This window comes from Bos indicus x Bos taurus, chromosome 6 (assembly GCF_003369695.1).
Source record: "Bos indicus x Bos taurus breed Angus x Brahman F1 hybrid chromosome 6, Bos_hybrid_MaternalHap_v2.0, whole genome shotgun sequence".
Classification (NCBI taxonomy): domain Eukaryota; kingdom Metazoa; phylum Chordata; class Mammalia; order Artiodactyla; family Bovidae; genus Bos; species Bos indicus x Bos taurus.
In genome coordinates this window covers 26,338,795-26,365,815 of record NC_040081.1, presented here as the reverse complement: position 1 = coordinate 26,365,815, position 27,021 = coordinate 26,338,795, and the positions used below count along the sequence as shown (strand labels likewise).

Here is a 27,021-nt window from a genome sequence, read left to right as displayed (position 1 = left end):
AAATGTATGAATGGAATCATATAGTATATGACCTTTTGAAATTGGCTTTTTTTCATCAGCGTAATTTCCTAAAGAGTCATTGATTTGTGTGTCTATAGTTTATTCCTTCTCATTACTGAATAGTATTTTATGATTTGTATGTACCACGACTTGTTTAACCATTCACCTATTGAAGGACATATGGGCTGATTCTACTTTGGGACTTTTAAAAATAATGCTGCAAAGAACATTCATGTATAGGATTTTATGTGAACACAAATTTTCATTTTTCTGGATAAATGCCTAGGAGTTATAACTGCTAGGTTGTATGGTAACTCTGCCAGCACTGTATAACTGACCTAGTTTTCTCTTTACCCTCACCAATATTTAATATTATCCCTAATTTTTAAAATTTTAGTCAATCTGAGCAATATGTCGTGATACCTCATGTAGTTTTAATTTCCACTTTTCTAAAGACTACCGATGTTGAACATCTTTATGTACTTTTCCATCTTATATATTCCTTGGTGAAATGCCTGTGTCTTTTGCTTATTTTCTAATCTTTTTTTAAACTATTGAGGATTTTAAACTTTTAAGGATTATTTGTGTCCTGAAAGTCCTGTCGTTTTACATTTAAGTCTGGGATCTTTTTTAGTTAATACCTGTATAAAATGTGAAGCTTGGGTCAGGGTTTTTTTTTTTTTTCCCTGCCTATGGATCTGCTTGCCCCAGCACCTTTTGTTGAAAAGGCTGTCTTTCCTCCTCTGAATTGATTTTGTCAGAAATCAGTGGAGCATACTCCTGTGGGTCTGCTTCCAGGATCTTCTTTCAGTTCCTTTGTCCTGTGTATCTGTCTCTCCACCAACACCACACTGTCTTGATAACTGTACCTATGCAGTGATCCTCATATCAAGTAGAGGAATTCCTCCCATTTTATTCTTTATCAAGACTGTTTACCTCTTTTAGGACCTGTGGTTTCCCACACAGATTTTAGTATAAGCTTACCTGTTTTCTCTAGAAAATCCTATTGGGATTTTGATAGGAATTGCAGGGTACCGTTCTCTTAAAGATACATTCTAGACTACATATAGAGGAAATTATGTGACTATAGGATTTGCTCCAAAATACCTTGGGGTGGGTGAGAATAGGTGGACAAGAAGAGAGATAGAGGATACACAATTGGCCGTGATAATTTTTTTTTAATTTTTTTTTTAACACCAAAAACATTTTGTATTGGGGTATAACTGATTAACAAAGTTGTGATAGTCTCAGGTGAACAGGGAGGGGACTCAGCCATACATATACGTGTATTCATTGTCCCCCAAATCCCTCTCATATCCAGGCTGGCACATAACATTGAGCAGAGTTCCATGTGCCTTAGAATAGGTCCTTATTGGTTATCCATTTTAAATATTGCAGTGTGTACATGACCTTCTCAAAGTTCTTAACTATCCCTTCCCCCTGGCAACCATGAGTTTGTTTTCTAAGTCTGTGAGTCTCTTTCTGTTTTGTAAGTAAATTCATTTGTATCATTTCGTTTTAGGTTCCACATAAAGGGATGTCATAGGACATTTCTCCTTCTCTGTCTGACTTACTTCATTCAGTATGGCACTCTCTAGGTCCATCCATGTTGCTACAAATGGCCTTATTTCTTTCCTTTTAATGGCAGGGTAATATTCCGTTGTGTGTGTGTATATATACACACCACATCTTCTTTATCCATTCCTCTGTTGATGGACATTTAGGTTGTTTCCATGTCTTGGCTATTGTAAACAGTGCTGCAAAGAACGTTGGGGGGCATGTGTGTCTTTTTGGGCCATGCTTTTGTCTGGATATATGCCCAGGAGTGGGATTGCAGGGTCATAGGGTAGTTTTATTTTTAGTTTTTTAAGGAACCTCCATACTGTTCTCCATAGTGGCTCTACCGATTTACATTCCCACCAACAGTCCGGGAGGGTTCCCTGCTCTCCCCACCCTCTCCAGCATTTGTTGTTTGTGGATTTTTTGATGGCAGCCATTCTGACAGGTGTGAGGTGATATCTCACTGTAGTTTTGATTCCCATTTCTCTAATAACTAGCGATGTTGAACATCTTTTCATGTGCCTATTTGGTCATGATAATTTTTGAAGATGGTGACAGTACATAGTGTATCATACCATCTTTTCTGCTTATCAGTTCCTTTCAGAAGGTTTAACATGTTCATTTTCTAAAAGGTGAAGCAGTTTTTAGCCAGACTGTACCAGGTTTATACCCAATGAATATAACTGTTCCTTTAATTATTTCGTGTTCCAGGTACTGCTGAGAAAGACCTAGAAAGTGCTCAACTTGTACAGATCTTGCACAGGCTGCTAGCAGATGAGAGAAGTGCTCCTGAAATCAAATACAATTCCATGGTCCTGATCTGTGCTCTCATGGGATCTGGTATGTGTTTCCTCTGTTATTTGGTATTCATCAACATGTGGTTGACATTAAATATAAAATAATAGTAAATGGTGCCTTTGTGTTTTAAAAGCATTAAAAATTTATGGAAGATATAGGGTTACTTTTACATTGCATATACTTTCAAAAGATATTATTTTATATAAAGAACAAGTTCTGATTTTGTGTACCATGATATTAGCTAAGGAATTTGTTCAAGAATTTGGCATATCTTGGTAAATATTTCATGGACACTGGAGAAGAGCGTGCATCCTGCTGGTATCGAGTGGTGAGTGTTATAAATGTCAGTAAGATCCTTTTGCTTGGCAGTGGTGTTTCTATTGATATACTCTTGCTGATTTTCTACTACTTCTGTCAATTATTGAGAGATGTTGAAGTTTCCAACTGTAAATGTTGATCTGTCTTTATCTCCCTTCAGTTCTATCAGGTTTTGCTTCATATATTTTGCAGCTCTCTTGGTAGGTGCATACACCTTTAGGATCACTGTGCCTTCCTAGAGAATTTACCTTTTCATCAGTGTGTAACATTTCTCCCTGTCTCTGGTCGTAGTCTTTGCTCTGAAGTCTGTGTGATATTAATATAGCTACTCCTGCTTTCTTTTGAATAACATCCACTTGGTTCTTTTCTACCCTTTTAGACTCAGTCTGCTGTATCTTGTATTTGAAGTGTAGGCAGCGTGTTGTTAGGTCATGTGTTTTAATCCACTCTGTCATCCGCTGCCTCCCCCCTTTTTTTTTTAAATGCTTAAGGATTACATAATTTCATCCAGAGTTGGTTGTCAGTATCATCACTACCATTTATTAGACAAGGAAGCCAAGTCTGTGAAGGAAGGAAGCACCCCATTGCAGTGGTGCTGGGTGAGGAGTAGTAAATGTAAATAGTCCTGTCTGGTTAGCAGCTTTCAAGGTGATGGTAACAGCCAAGGTGGTGGGCAGTAGATGGGGGTGAGTATCAGGAAAGCCTTTCTGGAATTGAGCCTTGACAGGCAGGTTTAGTTTTCTAGATAGACTTTTTTGTGCATACACCAAGGATGGATCTGTCTCTTGGGATAGGCTCAGCTCATCCCGGTACAAAACCAGAATGGTGGTTTACCCCTTTATAATGAGAAGTATGACTGCCACTGATCTTGGAACACTGCAAATGCACGTCTGGTGCATTGACTCCTTCAGGGCAGACAGACATCAAGGGTTGCTTGATGAGCTTTGATCAGAACAAGGAGAGTTAAATGAGGGGACTGTACAATGGCATCAGGTCAAGGTGGCTTTCTCTGCAGCTGTGTCAGCTATGCTAAAGGAACTGGGATCATGGACTCCCTTGGCTTGAGCCTCCATCTCTTTGGATGTTGCTGACATGACTCTGTCTACATTGCCCATGGTAGTGTTTTCTGTTGTGTTCTGCTATACTGACTGCTGCTAAGTCGCTTCAGTCGTGTCCAACTGTGCGACCCCGTAGACGGCAGCCCACCAGGCTCCCCTGTCCCTGGGATTCTCCAGGCAAGAACACTGGAGTGGGTTGTCATTTCCTTCTCCAATGCATGAAAGTGAAAAGTGAAAGTGAAGTCGCTCAGTCGTGTCCAACCCTCAGCGACCCCATGGACTGCAGCCTACCAGGCTCCTCCATCCATGGGATTTTCCAGGCAAGAGTGCTGGAGTGGGGTGCCATTGCCTTCTCCAGCTATATAACACCCCAGTATTCCTCTGCCTTGAGATAATTGCAGATATTTTCCACAAATTCTGCTTGGGCAACCCCTCAGATGTTAAAATTTTCCTTGAAAAGAGTGTATCCATTCTCAATTTGACCAGTAAATAAATGGTCAAGATGCTCTTGTGTTAAGTCTTTAGTTAGTTAGGGAGTATTGTCTTTGGGTATTTTCTGAATTTTCTATTTTTATTCTGCTAGACAAAAATAGAAATACTATTTGCTCTACTGGTAAGTTTGTGTTTTTTTTGTAATATGAAATCCAAATTGGAGAACAGTGAGGGGAAAAAGCATGTTTGCTTAATCAGTAAGCAAAAATCATTTACTGTTTCTTTGGATTTTTTATTACTGTAGTTTTTAATATTTAAACAACAAATCAAAAAATTCACTCATTTCTCCGACCCCCAATCCCTGCCCCTTGTAACCACCAATCTGTTCTCCGTATCTAATGAACTTGGTATTTAGATTCCACATATAAGAGAGATCATGTGGTATTTATCTTTCTTTGTCTCTTCTTTATCTTTCTTTCACTTAGAATAGTCCCTCAAGGTCCAGCTGTATCGTCATAAATGGCCAGATTTTATTCTTTTTCATGGCTGAATAGTATTCCATTGTACAAACACACCATCATTTCTGTACTCGTTCATGTATCCTTGGACACTCACATTGCTGCTGTATCTTGGTTTTTGTAAATAATGCTGCAGTAAGCACAGAGGTGCCGGTGCATGCTGCTGCTGAGTCACTTCAGTCGTGTCCGACTCTGTGCGACCCCATAGATGGCAGCCCACCAGGCTCCACCGTCCCTGGGGTTCTCCAGGCAAGAACACTGGAGTGGGTTGCCATTTCCTTCTCCAGTGCATGAAAGTGAAAAGTGAAATCGCTCAGTCATGTCCGACCCTCAGCGACCCCATGGACTAAAGCCTTCTAGCCTCCTCCATCCATGGGACATTGTTCTAAGTTGTTACAATTTTTGTTTTCAAGCATCAAACATAACCCAGAAAAAGCTTGAGGAAAGGAAAGCTATTGTATTTATCTGTGTCTTGGCTCTATCTGTTCTTTCTGATGTTCCAAGGTTGCTTTTTTAAAAAAACATTCTCTTCTTGTTTAAAGAATTTCCTTTAGCCATTATTTTAGGTTAGGTCTGCTTGTAACAAATTCTCATTTCCTTTATTATTCCTCACTTATTCATTTTCTTTGAGAGTATCTTGATTTCCTCTTCATTTCTAAAAAATATTTTCTCTGTATAGAATTCTAGGTTGACAGTTGTTTTCTTTCAAAACTTGAAAATGTTGTGCCACTTTCTTCTGGCCTCCGTGGTTTCTTATGAGAAATCCACCATCTCCGGATTTGTTTTTCTCTTGTAGGTAAGGTGTCATTTCTGACCTAAGAGTTTCTTTTGTTAATAGTTTTCAAAAGTGTGACTATACTTTTCCTTGGCATGAATTTCTTTGGGATTATCCTATGTAAGGTTTGTTCAGCTTCTTGAATCTATAGGCTTTTTGTCTTTTGCTCAATTTGCAAAGTTCTTAATCATATTTCTTCAGGTACTTTTTAAGTCCCACCCTATTCCTCTTGTCCTTCAAGGCCTCTCATGGCACAAATGTGAGCTGTTGAGTTATATCCCTCAAGGCTCTGAAGTTTTGTTCATTTTTTCCCAGCTTATCACCTCTCTTTTGTTCAGATTGGGTAATTTGTATTGCTTTGTCTTAAAGTTCACTGATTATTTTTTCTGTCTTTTCCATTCTGTTCTTGAGCCTGTCAAGCTTTTTATTGCAGCCACTGTGGAAAAGAGTACAGTGTCTCTCCAAAAAAATTAAACAGAATTATTATATGACCTAGCAATTCTACTGGAGAAGGAAATGGCAACCCACTCCAGTATTCTTGCCTAGAGAATCCCAGGGATGGGGGAGCCTGGTGGGCTGCCATCTATGGGGTCGCACAGAGTCGGACACGACTGAAGTGACTTAGCAGTAGCAGCAATCCTACTTCTGTGTATATATGCAATATACATAGACATTACATGTATATAGTTCTGAGTTCCAAAAATTTCTGTTCTTTATATCTTCTGTTTCCTAGCTGATATCATTTGTTTCAAGCATGTTCATGATTGTTCATTTTTTAATGTAAAATATACATGTAATTTGGCATTTGAACCATTGTAAGTGTAGAGTCCAGTGGATTAAGTTCATTCACATCTGTGTGCAGTCATCTCTATCATTCTTCTCCAGGCCTTTTTCTTCTTTCCAAACTGAAACTCCATACACTTTAAACAATAACTCCCTAGTCACCCCTCTCCCCAGCTTTTGGCAACCACAGTTTTATTTTCTGTCTTTATGAATTTGACTACTCTTTGTACCCTGTGTAAGTGGAACCATACAATATTTTTTGTTTTGTGTCTGGCTTATTTTCCCTTAGCATGATATTTTCACGGCTCATATATGTGTAGCGTGTCAGAACTCCATTCTTTAAGGCAGAAGAACGTTCCATTGTTTGCATATATCACACTTTGTTTATCCATTCACCCAGTCAATGGACATTTGGATTATTTTCACCTTTTGGCTGTTGTAATGCCACTCTGAACACAGGTGCACAAATATGAGCCCCTTCTTTCAGTTAGTTTGCATATATATACAGAAGGGGAATTTCTAGGCCATACAGCAATTCTGTGTTTAATTTTTTGAGGAAACACTGTCCTCTTTCCCACAGTGGCTGCACCATCTTTGCATTCCTATCAGAAGTGCACATAGGTCCCAGGTTATACATCCTCACTGATACGGTCTTTTGTCTTGACCATCCTGACGGGTGTCAGGTAGGAACGTACTGTGATTTTGATTTGCTTTTCCCTATTGATTAGTGATGTTGGGGATCTTTAGTTGTTCATTGGCCATTTGTATACCTTATCTTCTTGGTGAAATGTTTATTCAAATCCTTTACCTATTTTTTATTTGGGTTGTTTCTTGTTGGTTAAGTTCTTTATATGTTCTGTATATTAAATCCTTATTGGACATATGATTCACACATATTTTCACCTATTTCAAGAGTTGCCTTTTCACTGTTGTATCCTTTGACACCCAGTTTTTTTTTTTTTTTTTGATGAAGTCCAGTTTCTCTTTTTCCTTTTGTTGCCTAGGTTTTTAAGTTTCTTTAGAGTTTTAGCTCTTATGTTCAGGTCTTTGATCTATTATGACTTAATTTTTGTATTGTGATGTAAGATAGGTTTGTTTTATATGGCCCTTATTATGTTGAGGTCTGTTCCCTCTATGCCCACTTTCTGGAGAGTTTTTATCATAAATAGGTCTTGAATTTTGTCAAAAGCTTCTTCATCTAGTGAGATGATCATATGGTTTTTATCCTTTAATTTGTTGTGTTGCATCCCTGGGATAAATCCCACTTGATCATGATGTATGATCTTTTTAATGTATTGAGTTTTTGTTCTTTAATTTTTATTAAAATATAGTTGACATACAATATTAGCTTCAGGTATACAACATAGCAATTCAACATTTATACATATTATGAATGGATCACCACTATAAGTCTAATTGGGCTTGACTTATAGTGATGATCAGGAAATTGGGCTTCCCTGGTGGCTCAGATGGTAAAGCGTCTGCCTGCAATGCGGGAGGCCTGGGTTCAATCCCTGGGTCGGGAAGATCCCCTGGAGAAGGAAATGGCAACCCACTCCAGTACACTTGCCTGGAAAATTCCATGGATGGAGGAGCCTGGTAGGCTACAGTCCATGGGGTCGCAAAGAGTCGGACACGACTGAGTGACTTCACTTTTCATAAGTCTAATAAACCACCTGTCACCATACAAAATTAATGCAGTATCATTGACTGTATTCCCTATGGTGTACATTACATACCCCTGACTTGAAAAAAAATTTTTTTATATATTGGAGTATAATAATGATTAACAATGTTGTGACAGTTTCAGGTGAACCTTTTACTATATTGTTGGATTTGGTTTGCTAATATTTTGTTGAGGATTTGTGTGTCTGTGATCATCAGTGATACTGGCCTGTAAATTTCTTTTTTGTGTGTGATATCTTTGGTTTTGGTATCAGGCATGATGGCTTCATAGAATGTTTGAGAGTGTTCCTTCCTCTGATTTTTTGGCCTAGTTTAAGAAAGATAGGTGTTAACTTTTCTCTAAATACTTGATAGAATTCACCTGTGAAGCCATCTGGTCGTAGACCTTTGTTGGGAGGTTTTTAATCACATTTTCCATTTCATTACTTGTGACTATAGCAGGAAGAAATGGAAAAATATAAACAGACCAGTCTTGGGAGACTGTACCTTTCTAAGAATTTGTCCATTTCTTCTAGGTTGTCCATTTTATTGGTATACAGTTTCTTGTAGTAGTCTCATGATCCTTTGTATTTCTGTGGTGTCTATTATAACCTCTTTTTCATTTTAAATTTTATTGATTTGAGCCTTCTCCATTTTTCTTGACAAGTCTGGCTAAAGGTTTATCAATTTTTATCTTTTCAAAGAACCAGCTTCATTGATCCTTTCTGTTTTCTTCATCTCTGTCACATTTATTTCTGCTCTGATAAGTATGATTTCTTTCTTTCCACTAACTTTGGGTTTTTGTTAGTTTTTCTTTCTCTAGTTGCATTAGATGCGAATACATTGAGATTTTTCTTGTTTCCTGAGGTAAGATTGTATTGCAGTAAACTTCCATCTTAGAATGATTTTGCTGTGTCCCATAGGTTTTGGATTATTGTGCTTTTGTTTTCATTTGTCTCTAGGTATTTCTTTTTTTAATTTCCTCTTTGATTTCTTCAGTGAGTTAGTGGTTGTTTAATAGCATATTATTTAGCTTCCACATGTGTATGTTTTACAGTTTTTCCGATCTCATTGCATTGTATCAGAAAAGATACTTGATATGACGTCACGATTCTTGAATCTACCACGGCTCACTGTGTGGCCAACGTGCGGTCAGTCCTGGAGCATGTTCGACGTGCACTTGCAAGTGTTATCTGCTGCTTTTGGATGGAATGCTCTACAAATATCAATTATTTTAAAATCTATTCTGAGTATTGCTACTCCAGCTGGTGTTATACCTCAGTTTTATCAAAGTAAACACACCAGTTTGAGGAATGCTAATTACATAAAACTTATTGGCCTTCAGAGGAATATCCTGTATTTTACTGTAATTAATTGAAGTTAAATAGAGCAAGAGAAAGAAGAAGATAGGAAATCTGAAAAGGAGTCTACTGTCACAGAAATTTGTTGAAAAGAGGTGAGGTGTAACTTTCTAAATTGGAGGATAACTGCTTTATAGTGTTGTGTGGGTTTCTGCTGTGCAGCGACATGAATCACTTGTAAGTATGCATGTTTCCCCTCCCTCTGGAGAGGTAAAACCTTTTAATTTGCCACAAAATTTAAAACAGATCTATTTTGATAACTCAGCATCCTTTACCCAAGCATTCTGGGTATATGCTTTGGGTAGTGTGTATCGTACGATTAGAGCAATCTAATAGAAGCGTACCTGTTGTCCTGTTTTTGTCTTCCAGAATCTCTGCACAAGGAAGTGCAGGATTTGGCCTTTCTAGACGTGGTGTCTAAACTTCGCAGTCATGAGAACAAAAGCGTGGCTCAGCAGGCCTCTCTCACAGAGCAGAGACTGGCTGTGGAAAGCTGAGAACTGCCCCTCGCCGACACTCCTCTCCTCTCCCCTTTGTCCTCCATCCTTCTCCACACCACTTGTGCATGCGTGTAACGTTCCAATGCCAACCGAAGAACTGCTGTAGGTACCTGCCCAATAAGATTTCTAAACCCATAGTTAGTGTGAACATGAATTTGTCAAGAACAAGTCTCCACCCATCACCGTTTTCTTGTATTCCTGTTGCTTGAGCTACATTAAGTAGAATGTGCATGTTGTAGTCCTGTGATGGCGTAAACGCGGTACTACACAGTGACTTGCTCCTCACCCTTGCTAAACTACATACGAATGTAAATTAGAAACAAGCGAGAACGCAGCAGGATCTGATTAGCTCATGAAAGATGGGATTGAATAATAAAAATAGCTCCATTTATTGGTGCTTGGAAAGCACAGTGACCAAAAAACCTGTATGGCTGCTTATTCGTTAGTCTTACCTACTAATGTCAAATCCATGGTACCTAGAGTTAAATAAAGTCCAACACTCTCACTCTTTACCCTATGGTTTCTTCTTCTTTCTTTGTAGTCTGTTGAAACTGCCACAAACTTGGCAAGACTTCCTGAGGTTTTTTAATTTCATATTTACTTGGCCATCATCAGTAGCCTGATGCTGAAAACATTTGTAGTTTTCAACATAAAACTAAGGGGTTGAAAAATATTACACTAATACAGCCTGTATTTTAGATTTTGGTATATGTACAGTTTCACCTCAGAATTTCTTCCATCAGTTAATATTGTCCAGCACATGTCTTTAAAAATCACTTGGCATTTGTTTTCAACTGAGAAATTTGAGTAGAGCTCATTGGAGAATGGATTTTGTTTTGTTTTTTATCATCCAGCTTGAGAGCCAGAAGTTTCCTCAGTCTTAGCCCTTTTAAATTTTATATGAGACATATGCAGGACATACAGGAAAAGTTTCAGAAATGATTGTCTAAAGAAAGGAAGCAGGTTATAAAAGCCATAGCAGCCAGTCCAGTTCATTCTGCAGATGGCCTCATTCTAGTAGGTGTTAGCATTTCCCACCTCTGCTTTTCACAGAGAGCTTCAGTAGATCTTAAAGCCTAATGGAAAAGTGGCAGTGCCAAGCCTCAAGAGATGAGAAGACCCCCTTGGCAAAATGTGGTATACTCTTCACCACCACCACCACCACACGGGTTTTTAGAGCTTTGAAACTCAATCTTTGTAAAGTAATCAGAACACCCCAGTGACATACCTGCCTTCTCCGTATGCTCAAGTTTGACGAATACTGGCTGAAAGGTAAGGTGGGCTCCTTGCTCTCCAACATTGATGCTGCACACCTCTCGGGGGTGCTCGAAGGTGGACTTCTGACTCTGAAATAGCTGTCATTCAAGAACGTTAAAACTCCAGTGGAGGTGAAAGAACCTTTTCACTGACTGTTCCCTTTGATGTCCAAGAAAAGGACGATTATTGTGAGTGCTTATGCTACATTTACTCTAAGAATGGTCTTGTTCATTGTCTCCTCCTGGGCTGGACAGTGGACTGTATTTTAGGTTTTGAAAGATATCTGTAATGTTGCATAATAGGCTGTCCATATTAATAACTAAATAAATAGTATATCAAACTGTAATGGCATCATTTGGTTTATTTGTGTATTGTACTTCTGTTTCCAGCTCCTGGACTAGCACCTGCTGATCTCTGGGGCTCAGTAGGTATTCACTGAGTGACTCCCTACTGCCATGAAACTTCCAGAGTGCCTGAACTATTTCTAGATATATAGAGAAATTGAGATGTAGGTATCTGTCTGACTTCAAGGAATTTTTTTTTTCTTTTTTGATAGTAGGCTGTCTCTACTGAAGAGCATTATACAGAAAACCTCAGAACAAAAGCATCCAAAAATCATGGATTTGAGAAAAGACACTAAATGGGCCAGCTGCCAGCAATCAAGTTGCTGATATGCTAGGAACTCTCATCTTTGGCAAAATGAAATGAAATTCAAATCACCAGTTGTTCTACAAAGACCAGAAGCTGCGCCCTTAGGATGACAGGGCTCCACTGAACTCAGGATGTGCTGCTGTGCGGTGGGCGGGAGCCCACAGACCATACCATCCCTCTCCCACTACTTAGTTTTAGAGACCACCTTTACATTAGTTTGCTACTCGTAAGAGTGCATTCTGATGGAAAGATGGGCGGCGCCACACAACAAAGCTTTTGTTACCAGTTTGTGCCAGGACTAGAGCACAGATGAAAAGCAAACAGGCCAAAAATTAGAGGGGAGATGTCTGAGTGAAACGCACTGGAATGTCCTCCCTTCCTCCCTCCCGGTCCTGTTAGCTCCTTGGAATCTTGCTAACCACCCCACCCAGAGCGAACCCATACTGTGCTCAAAGCAAAATTGATTAAATACTGGCCCACAACCCTGTATTTTCCTTGATGAAACATGCTTTGAGCATACTCTCTGATAACAGTGGAGATGTGGAACAAAGTTTTTCAGTTCTAAAACAATTTCCTCTTGGGTGCAACAGGATATAAGGATTAGTGTGAATTGTTCTGGAAAACCCTGCATGTGAACATTTGAAAAAGAAATACTCTTTGGTATCATCAGAGGGCTTATTATCTAACTCTGCTGAACATAAAGGGTGAAGCTGTCTATTACTTAGGTGAGCATTATCCTTCGTATCCAACTGTTACTAGAATCAGTACGCTTAAAAGACACTGCTTGATGTGAGGAAGCCGTACATTGGAATTATACAAGTGTCTGTTAAAAAAGCACTTAGTGATAATTTGGGGTGAATCTTCATGGCTATAGCCAGGAAAATTGGGGTTTTCCCCACAGATATGGTCTATTAGTTTATGTATTTATATGCCATATAGCTTCATAGATAGGTTTTTGGTTTTTTTTTAATTTTTATTTTATTTTTAAACTTTACAATATTGTATTAGTTTTGCCAAATATTGAAATGAATCTGCCACAGGTATACCTGTGTTCCCCATCCTGAACCCTCCTCTCCCCCCATACCCTCCCTGTGGGTCATCCCAGTGCACCAGCCCCAAGCATCCAGTATCGTGCATCGAACCTAGACTGGCGACTCATTTCATACATGATATTATACATGTTTCAATGCCATTCTCCCAAATCTCCCCACCCTCTCCCTCTCCCACAGAGTCCATAAGACTGATCTATACATCAGTGTCTCTTTTGCTGTCTCGTACACAGGGTTATTGTTACCATCTTTCTAAATTCCATATATATGCGTTAGTATACTGTATTGGTGTTTTTCATAGATAGGTTTTAAAGCTGTGTCTAAAATGTTGAAATAGCTATTTTAAAAGTGTGGTAAGTGGAAGGAGTAAGGTCTCTGAATACTCTCTCTCCTGTAGTGACATCCTGGTTCTGTTACGTACTGGCTGTGTGACCATCACCACATTACTTAAACTCTCTGGACCTGTTTTCTTATCGTGTTTAATAATCTCTACTTTCTAGAATTTTTCTGATAATTGAAACGTTTAAAGAGGTTGACATTGAGGCTGGAGGGAACTATAACATATCATGGCCTAAACTATACTCCCCACCTTGCCCCCGCAGGATTCCTGGCTACAGGAATTCAAAGAACAAGAGCCAAACAGGAGAACTAGTTCTAGATAGAGAAATTGAGATTTCAATATTTGTCTGACTTGAGAGAATTTCTTTTGATATTAGGTTCTGTCTCATTAATTGTGTGTCTTATTAGTTTCTGGAGAAGGAAATGGCAACCCACTCCTGTATTCTTGCCTGGGAAATCCCATAGACAGAGGAGCCTGGCGGGCTACTGTCCATGGGGTCACAAAAGAAATATGACTTAGCAACTAAAAAAATTCATAGTTTCAGGAGCACCCAGTTCTCCTCAATGTGGAATGCATAACCCCTTACCTCCTTCCTGAAACAAAGATGGCCAGGTGGGCAGAGCAGGCCTTGAGCATGGCTCTCCACTGTAGTGTTTTCTCTTCCTGTCTCAGACTTCTTCATCTGTGAAGTGGGAATCACAGTACTAGCTCAGTGATATTAGCTTCTATTAGCAGAATTACTAAATCAATATAAACAAAGCTGTAGTACTATGAGTTTTTTCTCAATATAGAAACAAAACAATGCCCTTTCCCCATTTTCAGTGCTGCCAATTGTTTATATATACAATATACCTTTTTAATATACATACTTCATGTTTTTCTTATATATAATTGCTGTGTGCTTTGCATAACGGTTTATGTTAGCTGTGCCCCGAATCCTCTGGTAGAAGCCACCCATTTACCATTATGCTTCTTGACTAGACAAAGTCCCTGTTTCAGGGGTAAGATATTACTAGTTTCTTATTTACTGTAAATGGTCAGCTACAGTATCTGAAAGAAAAAGTGAACTTTGCATGGAATTTATGCTCCAAAGTTCAATCGTTCAATTTATTTATTCTTTCTCAGTTGACTTTTTAAAGTTAATTATTTCCTTATCCTTACTCTGTTCCCAGAAAAACAAACAAACCCTTTCACCAAATTGAGCTTTTCAGCATGGCCATAGAGGTTGTAATCTAACAACATTTCAAAAAAATGGGCAATATGCATCTGTCTGCTATTTATAACACTAGAGAGACACTTAATATGACAACGACTCATTTATATACTGGAACCAATTATAATTGGACCAACTTAAGCCAGGGAGGAACCAATGGCTGGGTTCTCCTGCCATTTGTTTCCCGAGTCCCTGGCTTTTCTATGGCCTGATGTCAGATTTGTCCACAGAGAGATGGAGAGCCTCCCACTTCCTAAGCAAACTGGAGGATCAGGGTGTTGTCATGAGCCATGCGCTCTTCTTCCAAGTGACTTAAATGAAATGGTTTCTCTCATCCCATAATTATTAATGCAGCTTTCAGGGAGTAAAAATGGAGCAAGTTGGATGGCTGAATCATGGAAACAGGGGTTCAAGGGAGAAGTGATTTAATTCAAACACCATATACAACATAAAAATCAAACTTGCCTTTATCCTTCACCCCCAACTTCAGAGCACATTCTTGGAATTTATCCATGACTCAGAGATGTGTGGTTTTGCTGGTAGGCATGTGTGCAATCTTATATTAATCTGCTTAACACTATAAAGGTAAAACCACATTCAGTGGTGTGTGAAATTTTATAGTGTTCAGTTGGTTTTGGTCACACATATAGAGAATTTTCTGTTTCAGGATTCAGTTTTAAAAAAATTAGTTGGAATTTTTAATCTTCATCAAGGAAGTTGAAAACTTAATCCTGTCATACTTTGAAGCTGCTTAGTGTCAAATTTGGGATTTTTTCTTAAATAATTCAAAAAGATATTTTTTAGATTTCTGTTATCTTGAGATAAAACATTTTAAAGCTTTAAGCCAGATTTCCAGTATATAAATTTTAAATCCAACCACAGATCTTCTAAAATATAGGAATACTATATTATATCAGTTCAGTTCAGTTCAGTCGCTCAGTCGTGTCCGACTCTTTGCAACCCCATGAATCGAAGCATGCCAGGCCTCCCTGTCCATCACCAACTCCCAGAATTCACCCAAACTCACATCCATTGAGTCGGTGATGCCATCCAGCCATCTCATCCTCTGTCGTCCCCTTTTCCTCCTGCCCCCAATCCCTCCCAGCATCAGAGTCTTTTCCAATGAGTCAACTCTTCGCATGAGGTGGCCAAAGTACTGGAGTTTCAGCTTTAGCATCATTCCTTCCAAAGAAATCCCAGGGCTGATCTCCTTCAGAATGGACTGGTTGGATCTCCTTGCAGTCCAAGGGACTCTCAAGAGTCTTCTCCAACACCACAGTTCAAAAGCATCAATTCTTTGGTGCTCAGCTTTCTTCACAGTCCAACTCTCACATCCATACATGACCACAGGAAAAACCATAGCCTTGACTAGACAGACCTTTGTTGGCAAAGTAATGTCTCTGCTTTTGAATATGCTATCTAGGTTGGTCATAACTTCCTTCCAAGGAGTAAGCGTCTTTTAATTTCATGGCTGCAGTCACCATCTGCAGTGATTTTGGAGCCCCCAAAAATAAAGTCTGACACTGTTTCCACTGTTTCCCCATTTACTTGCCATGAAGTGATGGGACCAGATGCCATGATCTTAGTTTTCTGAATGTTGAGCTTTAAGCCAACTTTTTCACTCTCCTCTTTTCACTTTCATCAAGAGGCTTTTGAGTTCCTCTTCACTCTCTGCTATAAGGGTGGTGTCATCTGCATATCTGAGGTTATTGATATTTCTCCCGGCAATCTTGATTCCAGCTTGTGCTTCCTCCAGCCCAGCGTTTCTCATGATGTACTCTGCATAGAAGTAAGCAGGGTGATAATATACAGCCTTGACATACTCCTTTTCCTATTTGGAACCATTCATGTCCAGTTCTAACTTGCTTCCTGACCTGCATACAGGTTTCTCAAGAGGCAGATCAGGTGGTCTGGTATTCCCATCTCTTTCAGAATTTACCACAGTTTATTGTGATCCACACAGTCAAAGGCTTTGGTATAGTCAATAAAGCAGAAATAGATGTTTTTCTGGAACTTTCTTGCTTTTTCGATGATCCAGCGGATGTTGGCAATTTGATCTCTAGCATTCCTCAAAAAAATAAAAATAAAAGTAGAACTACACTATGATCCAGCAGTCCCCCTTCTGAGTATCTACCCAAAGAAAACAAAAACACTAATTTGAAAAGATACATGCATCCCTATGTTTAAGATACAGAAGCCATCTAAGTGTCTATCAATAGATGAATGGATGAGGAAGATGCAGTGGTGTACACAGTCGTACCTCAATATCCACGGAGGACTGGTTCCAGGACCTGCCTTGAATACCCAATTCCACAGAGGCTCAAGTACCATGGATCCATGGTCCCACGTCTGTGGAATCAACCGACCTTGAAGAGTGTAGTGCCATAGCTTATACTGAAAAGACCCACATATAACTGGACCCATGCAGTTGAAACCGTGTTTAAGGTTTGACTATAATTTACAATGAGATATTAAAAGAGTGAAATGTTAGCATATGCAACACCATAGATGGATCTAGATGGTATTTACGCCAAGTGAAGTAAGTCAGACAAATGCCATATGATTTCACTTACTGTGAAATTTAACAAAAAACAGAACCACACACAGAGAAAAAACTGGTGGTTGCCACCGGGAGAGGGGCGTGTGGTTGTGCGAAATAAGCGAAGGGGATTAAGAACTACAGATTTCCAGTTACAACGTCACAGAGATGTGATACAATATTCTTGAAAATAGTGAATATTGTAATAACTTTGTATGATTACTAGACGCACCATGGTGATTATTTCATAATGTGTTAAAATACCAAACCACTGTTGGTACACCTGAAGGTAACATAGTGCACATCAACTATGCTTCAACTTTTTAACCATCTAATTTTCAAGTACAGGTGACAGATATTACTTACTATTGCAGTAGTTCTTCTGTCATTTATTGATTCCCAGGAATCCTAAAGGAAAGAAACTCTAGCTGTACCCTCAGATTACTGTCAAAAACAAACTCCTATATGAATACTCACTCTGAATCTTATAGCCATATCTACTTTAACATAGGCCTCCCTTCTCCCCAGATGGTGGGACTGGGGGCAGGGCAGGGGGTGGTTTTTAATGGACTGTATTACAAAGGATGGAGCCAAGCCTGCTGAGACGCTGTCCTCGGGGTGTTCATACCTCAGATGAAAAACCCCTGCTCTTAGAGCACATTTTACAGTGCCCTCCCACAGTCACCATCACCCCACCACCAGGACCGGAGAAGGTCAGCTGCCTCTGACCTTGACTACATCTGGACGTCACAACCTGAATTGCCGGGCCCTTACTCTAAATTGCAGGCGTTGTCTGGTGCAGTCTCGGAAGGATGTCCTGACGTGCTCTCCACAGCAGTGGCCCTGTGTGTGTGCGTGTATTTTATGTAGTCGAGGTGTTATGCCACATGTAGCTCTCTTTTTTTCCACTTACACAATAAGCATTTTTCCACATTACTAAGAACTCTGTTTCATAACCTCATTTTTAATAGCTGCATGTTCTTCAACTATATGGATGTACCATAATTTACTTTTACTCTAATTTACATAAGATATAAGCCATTTTCTTATATCTGGACATTAAAGATGTATTTCGAGTTTAGAAAAACAAACCCCAAGTGCTAAATTGTGAACATTTACAGATGCTCAACTAAAAACTCTCTGACCTGTCGGTCCCTCTGCCTTCTGCCCCTCATCCTAAGTTAGAAGCCATGTTCCTTTTTCTCTTCAAGGGTCCTCAGTTTCCCAGTGCAGCCTCTCTGCACTCTTCTGACCCACTTGCACTTCTGTCACCTTTTGGACACTCTTGGCTCCCGCCCAGCCCTTCCTAGTCTCCTAAGGAATCCCCCCACAAACGTCGGAAAGAAGTGAAAGTCATTCAGTCGTGTCTGACTCTCTGACCCCGTGGACTTCTCCATGGCCAGGATACTGGAGTGGGTAGCCGTTCCCTTCTCCAGGGGACCTTCTAAACCCAGGGATGGAACCCAGGTCTCCCGCATGGCAGGCGGATTCTTTAGCAGCTGAGTCACCAGGGAAGCCCCCCACACGGGGGAGTGGGGTCACAAAGGTGGGGTGACTGCACCTCCCCCTCCTGACATCCAGGCCTTAAATCAGTTCCACCCACTCATCCTTCAGCAGCACCACTTACCTGATACTAGAGAGGGCACGGAACACACCTCCCAGTACCCGCTGGAGCTATAGCTAATGAAGTCCAATTGCCTCTCAACACTGCCATCCACCACTCCCAACACAGACCTCTTACCATAGCCTGTGAACCGCCATTCTGATTGGTTCCCGGTGATGAACACTCTCCAGGCACCACTCACAAGGAGAGGAGGGAGAGCGGTAGAGGGCCTCCTTTCCCACAGGAATCCTCATTTCATCCTCCCGAGGCATCTGTGACCCGGCTGACCCATTTCTTCCTCAAAGATGGCAGACTGTGGGCCCTCACATCTTTGTCTGGTCCACATGGTATTTTGAAAAAATAAGAAAATGAACAGCTGTAAACATGGAAAATCTGGATGAATCTGCACACCCACACTAATCCAGTTAACTGACTTTCCTTTTAAAATGGGGAGAGCTGGCAATCAGCCATTCTGTGTTCCAGGAGGGCCGCGGGTGACTGTGACCCTGTGCCTCTGGACAGAGCATGCATCTCCAGCCTGTTCAAGTCCCCCACACCTGCCCCAGCTCCCCTCAACGCCACAGCCCCTGGAAGCCCATGTGGCTTGACCCTGTGGAGACCTCATGTGCCATCTGTCCGCTTCCAGACCAGGAGTAAGGGGTGGGGATTTTTAGGGAAAGAAAAGCAGTGCCAAGGGAAAGGCCTTGTCAAACACAGATCCAGATACTTGACCCAAGGGCGTTTTTATGACCTGTGCAAACTTGCATTGTTTTTAGCACCTCAGAAAAAAGACTTGACATTCTGAAGGCCAGTGACAGCTGCAGTCTGTCAAGTGTCAGGAATATGGAGACCCAGACAGCTGTTAGCCGTGCCCACACGTGTACCCACGCCATCCTGCTGACAGGAGGGTGCTGCTGCTGACCTGTGCTCTCACATGGCTAGCAGCACCCAGAGGGGACTGCAGGAATTTAGAACATCCTTTCTCAGCTGGATCAGGAATGCAGCCCTTCTCCTGAGGCCCAAAGTACCCTCCCCACCTCCTTTACCCCGTGATTAAGGGGCTCTTATGTAATGGGGAATCCGCTAGCCAAGCAATTACTCTCTCTTCTTAGAGAAGTGCAGAATTCTAATAACCTGCCAAACTCCCGGGATAACCTGATCAACCACAATTTCCTGTGGGTTCAATCCCTGAGTCAGGAAGATCCCCCAGAGGAGGGCACGACAACCCACTCCAGTATTCTTGCCTGGAGAATCCCATGGACAGAGGTGCCTGGTGGGCTACAATCCATAGGGTCGCAGAGAGTCGGACACGACTGAAGCAACTTAGCAAGAGTCAACCCTTCAGAAATAAGTCTCTTCATTTAAAAAGGCACATACAATTCAAAGTTTCAATCCACTCTCAGCCAAAACACCGATGAAGAGAAACAGCCTGCTGCTAAATGTTTCACGGGCATCATGCACAAAAGGAGAGCATGTTCCCTGTTTCCCTGGAGTTGAGGAGTCCCGAGCCAGGTAAGTCTCCACGCCTCTGACCACCAGGAGTCACAGACAGAACAGGAGCTAAAGTGCGGCACTAGCGCACACATGGTTGTCAAACCTTGCAAAACTTCTCTAGAGGTGACTAGCCCAGGATCAAAAAATGCCAGGGTTCCCCACCTCCCTGCCATGACTGAATATAATATCAATATTGAATATGAAAATAATATCAATAGGAGATACAAAACTGCCTTCAGTTTCTGAGAAGATGAAGCGGAACATGGAAGAAAAAGAAGAAACCAATCAAGACTCAAAATCAGCGACAGGAACAGTGGACCTAAGCAAAGGCTGATGTTGGTAGAACCAATAAATAAATAATATAGATTCTTCTGGTGGCTCAGACGGTAAAGAATCCGCCTGCAATGAGGGAGACCTGGGTTCGATCCCTGGGTTGGGAAGATCCCCTGGAGGAGGGCATGGCCACCCACTCCAGTATTTTTGCATTGAAAATCCCATGGACGGAGGAGCCTGGCAGGTTACAGCCCATGGGGTTGCAAAGAGTAGGACACGACTGAGCGACTAAGCGTAGCACAGCAGATGCAAAGTATTATATATATAAGAACTGAATCACCTGGCTGTATACCTGAAATTAACACAACATTGTAAATCAACTATACTCCAATAAAATAAATTTTTAAAAAATACAAAGACAAGAAAAAGGACATTTTGTCTTTGGGGCAGATATTGCAAGTGATTTACCCAACATCCAGCTACCCCTTCTGCCCTATTTACAGAACCCCAATTTTATTCAGGGGGACAATGTACCAAGGTTAAAACACTCCAGTTCCCCAGCTTTCCAAGTGGGCATTACCCTTCTATAGAAGTTCATGGGGAGGGTATCCCTTAGTGAATTAGGCAAAAACCTGCTAGAAGGCCTTTGGCCCTTCGCCTTTTTTTCTTTCTTTTCCCTCCCTCAAACCTTGACATGGGTCCCAGAAGTACAGCAGCCCTCTTGCAACTGTGAGGTACAATCATGAGAATGCAAGCCTTCACATTAAGGACAGTGGAGCAGAAAGGTGGAAACAGCCTAGATCCCTGGTAGCACTAATGAACCAAAAGACCCGCTATGTACTGAGGAACCTCAGACAACACAGGAGACACACTTGCCTGCTTCAACCCCTACAGCGAGGTTTTCAGTTATTTGGATCAGGATGAAATATTGATGCACATGGCTAGTCACTAAAGCATCAAGGCCTTCCTAGAACAACTTGTTGTGCTTACTGGCCATGGCCACAGAAGTCAGTGGATTGAAACAGTGGGGGCTACACACTCTAACCCTCAAAGTTCAAAAAATCCCCAAACAGCCTGATTTGCTGACCTAGCAGCCTGCCTCACTACAGAGATTTACTGAGCACATACTGTGTTGCACTCTGGATATCTTAGATAGATATGGGCCACTGAGGGAGGAGAAGAGGGATATTTACCTGACTGTCATAGTAAAGCAAGCAAGTAAGGATGCTAGCCGCTGTATAAATAGAATCATGGGGTTCTGCAGAGATGACTCAGCTCTGGGCCTCCTGGGGCAGAAGGCACCTGTAAAAGCAGAGAAGAAGCAAGAGACAGGGAAGGAAATATAGAGCAGAGCAGACAGAAGAGGGCCTGAGACATTTTAACTTGTTATTACGTAGTGGAAAACTAAAGTTTAAACAGAAGATTAGCAGATTGCTTTATGGTTTGATCTAGAACCAGAACTATTGCTAATGGAAGACAGAAAGACTAATAGAGATCTGCAGGTAATTGTGCTGCGTTCCCAGTGTTGGGAGACAATTCTTCATGGGTGTCTTGCATTTCTATACTTCTGTGAAGAGCTTTCGTCTCAATCTCTTCAAGGATGTTCACCTAGCATACTTGTAAGAGAGACAGTGCCTCCCGCTGGAGGCAGGAGCAGATTTTTGTACCATGCGGAATAATAGAGAGACTTTGAGCCCAGGGGAAAGTTGGTCAGGATTGCTTGCAGACCCCTTATAAAGTTGGGGGACTCCTGGGACTTCTGTGGCAGTGCAGTAGTTAGGACTTAGTGCTTTCACTGTGGTAGGCCCAGGTTCAGTCTCTGGTTGGGCAACTAAGATCCTGCAAGATGTGTGGCATGGCCAAAAAAAAAGGGGGCGGGGGGATTCCTGAGCTCTGTGGACAGGTACTCTCTACCCAGAAACAAAGATCTGTTTATCCTCCTTTGACTTGCTCAAAGCCACAGCCTGGTCGGGTGCTAGGGACAGAGGTTCCCAATTCCATGGAAGAGAGATGTCATCAAGTAAGTTCGAATGTGGTGAGTTCTCCCAGACAGGATGCTGCAAGACTGCATCTTGGCGGGCTTAACAGAGTTCTGAGGGGACCTCCCTGAGAAAGCTGATTTAAGTGAGGTCTGGGGGAGAAGAGCAGGTCGACCCTTTTCATCTTTGCAACGTCTCCGTGATGTAGGCATGATTATCTCCATCTTATGAGGCAGGCACTGAGGACTGGAGAGAGAAGCCACACCCACACTGGCATCAGTGGCCAATGCTCTGGGTCCAACCAGCACACAGTCTGTGACTTTCTTATTTTGCTACACATGGACTAAAGCAACTTAAAGAGCTTTTCACTGAGTACAGACCATATGATATCCATCAGGCTCAGCAAGTGACCAGCTAGGGTCGCCATAGAGACTGAGTCATTAAGGCACATGTTCCACTGTCCAGTCCAACTCCAGTTCTTTCCACAACAGAGTCAATAAAAGAATCAACATCTCCTCCAGGCTTTGCTCTGCCCTGCGGGTGGGAGGAATGAGCCCCGCCTTACTCTTTGTTCTTATTTTAATACCTTCTGCTCTCTCCTTCTCTTGCTCTAGAATTCAGTATTAACAGAATGTTTCATATACATAAGGCTCAAAATGTGCATTTTCAGCTTGAGAAACAGAACATGAAATTGCCCGAGAAAGATGCCCGACCTCTACCAGGAAGAGAACATTTATATCACCAGAGACGTGGAATCAATGCCAAAATGGACCTATACAGACACATCTACTAAGATGACCTTCCCTTAATTTCCCCCCACTTAGTTGCTGGTCACTGGCCCCCAACACACTGCCCCAGCCCAGGCCCCTCTGTCTTGTCATCCCCACAAATTATTGCTCTTTGTGTAACAAGGTATTTAAGCTTTTGATCCTAATAACTCCTGGTCTTCATTTTCCTTTTGAAGACTGCCATATACATATAAAACAATAAGTTTGTATGTTTTTTTCCTTGTTAAAAAAAAAAAATGTGTGCTGAGAGTCCCCATTACCAATTATTCTAGGAAGCAGACTAAAGAAAGCATCAGCAGAAATTAAATTAAAATAAATTAGAATGTGAAGCCAGAGTCCTGAGATGATCTTTCCTAAAATGGCCTGACAGACCCTTGAGAGTCGTTCTGTCGTTCAAGCTTTCACACTCCAGGCATGTGACAGGGGAGGGCATGGAGCTCCGCACTAGAGACGCCTTGTGGAGTTGAGCATCTCCATCATGACAGGTCTGGGTTGCGGTGTAACTGGCATTCTAATTCATAAGGTAAACAAAAATGTTAATCTGGAGCAGAAGACATTAATTTTTCCTCTTTCTATTTGCTTACAAATCTTGACTGAAACAATTTTCGCTTTAAAATTTAAATGTCTGTGGTAAAGTATTCATTTGGTGCCACAAATGAGATGCTTTTAAAGCCTTTGATCTAGTCATTCCACGCTATTAGGACTCAGTCACTCAGTCGTGTTCTACTCTTTGCAACCCCATGGGCTGTAGCCCACCAGGCTCCTCTGTCCATGGGATTCTCTAGGCAAGAATACTGGAGTAAGTTGCCATGCCATCCTCCAGGGGATCTTCCCAATCCAGGGATCAAACCCTGGTCCTCCACACTGCAGGCAGATTCTTTACCTTCTGAGCCACCAGGGTATCTATGTGCAATGTATAAGAAATGTATAAGAAAGTTCACTGTACTGTTATTTAATGGGGAAGAGTCTAAATTTCTAATAGTGATGGGTAGATTAATTCAATTATAGTTTATCTGCATCAGGAGTTCTCAAACTTTTTGGTCTGAGGATCCCTTTAAATGGCGTAAGCCCCTGAAGAGTTTTTGTGTCTGTGGGTTATTTCCATGAATATTTAATATTAGATATTAAAAGGGAGAAATAGTTAAAAACAAAAATACACACATATTCCATTAGCTGTCAGAGTGATATCATATCATCACGTAGTCTCTGAAAAATGACACTGTATACTCAGAAAGAAGGTACCAAAAAGGGAAATGATGTCCTATTATACTATGAAAAAATTTTGAGCTTGTGGACTTGAGAGGGTCTTGGGAAGCTCCCAAATTCTCTCCACCATGTCTTGTGGACCCTTGATTGATACAATAGACTAGTATATCAGTTCAGTCACTCAGTTGTGTCCGACTCTTTGCGACCCCATGAATCGCAGCACACCAGGCCTCCTTGTCCATCACCAACTCCCAGAGTTCACCCAAACTCATGTCCATGGAGTTGGTGATGCCATCCAGCCATCTCATCCTCTGTCGTCCCCTTGTCCTCTTGCCCCCAATCCCTCTCAGCATCAGGGTCTTTTCCAATGAGTCAACTCTTCGCATGAGGTGGCCAAAGTACTAGAGTTTCAGCTTTAGCATCAGTCCTTCCAAAGAAATCCCAGGGCTAATCTCCTTTAGGATGGACTGGTTGGATCTCCTTGCAGTCCAAAGGACTCTCAAGAGTCTTCTCCAACACCACAGTGCAAAAGCATCAATTCTTCGGTGCTTAGCTTTCTTCACAGTCCAACTTTCACGTCCATACATGACCACTGGAAAAACCATAGCCTTGACTAGATGGACCTTTGTTGGCAAAGTAATGTCTCTGCTTTTGAATATGTTATCTAGGTTGGACATAACTTTCCTTCCGAGGAGTAAGCATCTTTTAATTTCATGGCTGCAGTCACCATCTGCAGTGATTTTTGGAGCCCAAAAAAATAAAGTCTGACACTGTTTCCACTGTTTCCCCATCTATTTCCCATGAAGTGATGGGACCAGATGCCATGATCTTCATTTTCTGAATGTTGAGCTTTAAGCCAACTTTTTCACTCTCCTCTTTCACTTTCATCAAGAGGCTTTTTAGTTCAGTATATATAGTAAATTTAAAATGTTATTGTATAAAATATTCAGATACTGAAAATGCTGTTTTTTAAAAAGATTAAAGAACAGTATAAACCATATTAGACAATTTAAAACAAAACATGAGAGTAATGGAAAGACACACACAGTAACATGGCTCTAGATGGTGTCTACCAGCATAGACCTCTAGGTGATGAAAATACAGCTTATTTCTTTTTCTGTTTTCTTGTGTTTTCTACATTATTTTGTAATCAAAATAAAATGTATGTAACAAAGATATGCATATTGCCCATGTATAATCACCCTTTATTTTCCTACCCAGATCTGAAAATTTCAGCTTAGTAAAGATTGAGGGCGGGAGGAGAAGGGGACGACAGAGGATGAGATGGTTGGATGGCATCACCAACTCGACGGACATGAGTTTGGGTGGACTCCAGGAGTTGGTGATGGACAGGGGGGCCTGGCGTGCTGCAATTCATGGGGTCGCAGAGAGTCGGACACAACTGAGCGGCTGAACTGAACTTTTAGGAAAGATCTCGACCAGAAATATCAATATGACAGTGGTTTTGCACAGCTCTACATGAGGCAAACCTCTAGACTGTCCTTGCCTCTCCAAGCGTGTTCTACAAAGGACATCCACGTCCCCTGGGAGCCTGCAGAGCCTCAGATTCTCTAGTCCCACTCCAGACCAGCTAAATCAGACCCAGATAATTTAGTTTTACTTTTTTTTCTTGTTGTTATTTTTTTGGTCACATTGCACAGCTTGTGGGATGTCAGTTCCCCAATCAGGGACTGAACCCAGGCCATGAGAATGAAAGCACAGAATCCTATCCACTAGGCCACCAGAGAACTCCCAAATCCAGATACTTTAGACCTGAGTAAATTAAGACCCAGGTGATATATGTGTATAAAGTTTGAGATGCCCTAGTGGCATGTTCAAACCACCTGGAAGCTTTAAAACAGGGATGGGGAGGGGCTGCACGCGGGTTTGTTTAAAGGTCTTGGGTGATCTTAACAGTAACTAGAGCTGAGAACTACCATGGAACACACAAACTCCAACCTCTGCCAGCTTCAGGGCCATGTCCCCTACTGCCACACGGCGAGCTCCATGCCAGCCCCCAGGTCATAGAAATTCAGAGGATGGTGGAACTAGATGGAGGAAAAAGGTGGATTTCAGAACACTTCCCACGGCCTGCAGAGCTCTAAGACTGTTTGACTTGCCAGTTTGCAAAGTTATGGTCACTTCTTTAGAAGGCCTGGGGTATTACCAAAAAACTCACTATTGCCTTCTACAAAATGCTTTGATAGACAAGTCTGAGTTTTTAAACAGATTTTTAAATTTTGAATCAGATGGCAGGGGGGTTGTAACTGCAGACACTGTCCAGCTTTACCCAAAATTCTACTTTGCATCAGTTACCTCCTCATTCAAACCCATCTCCACAATTACCTACCCAAGTCATTCAGCAAGTTTTTGAGTGCCCAGCATGGGCCAGAGACTGGCCACAATTCCTGGATTCTCCGTACCTGAACTTCTCGGGGCTTACCCACGCTTCTCCCTCTTCTCGAAGCGCCAGGACCTCCCCATATCCCTAGCAGCACTCACCTCCTCATTCCTGCCCTGGAGTCTCTTCCTTCGCTCTCCCTCAGGGGCCTGGGTCAGGCCTCTCTTCTTCCGCTGGGCCTGCTTGTGTTCCTCCCGTCTCAGCAGCACCACCTAGGGAAGCTCTTGGTGAAGTCTGCATTTTCCACAAGTGGGGTTTTATTCTTTCAGTTTACATTTCCTCAAAAATGCATGCAGAGTGCTCACAGCAAAGTGCCTGGAACACAGTAAACTCTCAGTGAAAGTCACCTTTTACTTCAAGGCTTGGAACAGCACACACACCTGGGAGCTGGCTTGCAGCGGGGGTTGGTGGATTAGTGGGCTGATTCGGTCACAAAGTAACAAGACTAAAGAAAGCACCA

The 27,021-nt window shown here is 41.6% G+C and overlaps 1 protein-coding gene across 6 annotated transcripts in view; it reads left to right on the top strand.

The window, feature by feature from the left end:
* RAP1GDS1 (Rap1 GTPase-GDP dissociation stimulator 1) overlaps positions 1 to 11,371 on the top strand; it is a 150,014-nt gene extending 138,643 nt beyond the window's left edge. For all 6 annotated transcript variants that reach the window (XM_027544016.1, XM_027544013.1, XM_027544015.1 and 3 more), the window contains 2 exons: positions 2,272 to 2,400; positions 9,638 to 11,371. In XM_027544016.1, the coding sequence (XP_027399817.1) occupies positions 2,272 to 2,400; positions 9,638 to 9,765 (257 nt within the window). In that variant the 3' untranslated portion in view covers positions 9,766 to 11,371. The remainder of the gene's footprint in view (positions 1 to 2,271; positions 2,401 to 9,637) is intronic.
* Positions 11,372 to 27,021: the final 15,650 nt, after the last annotated feature.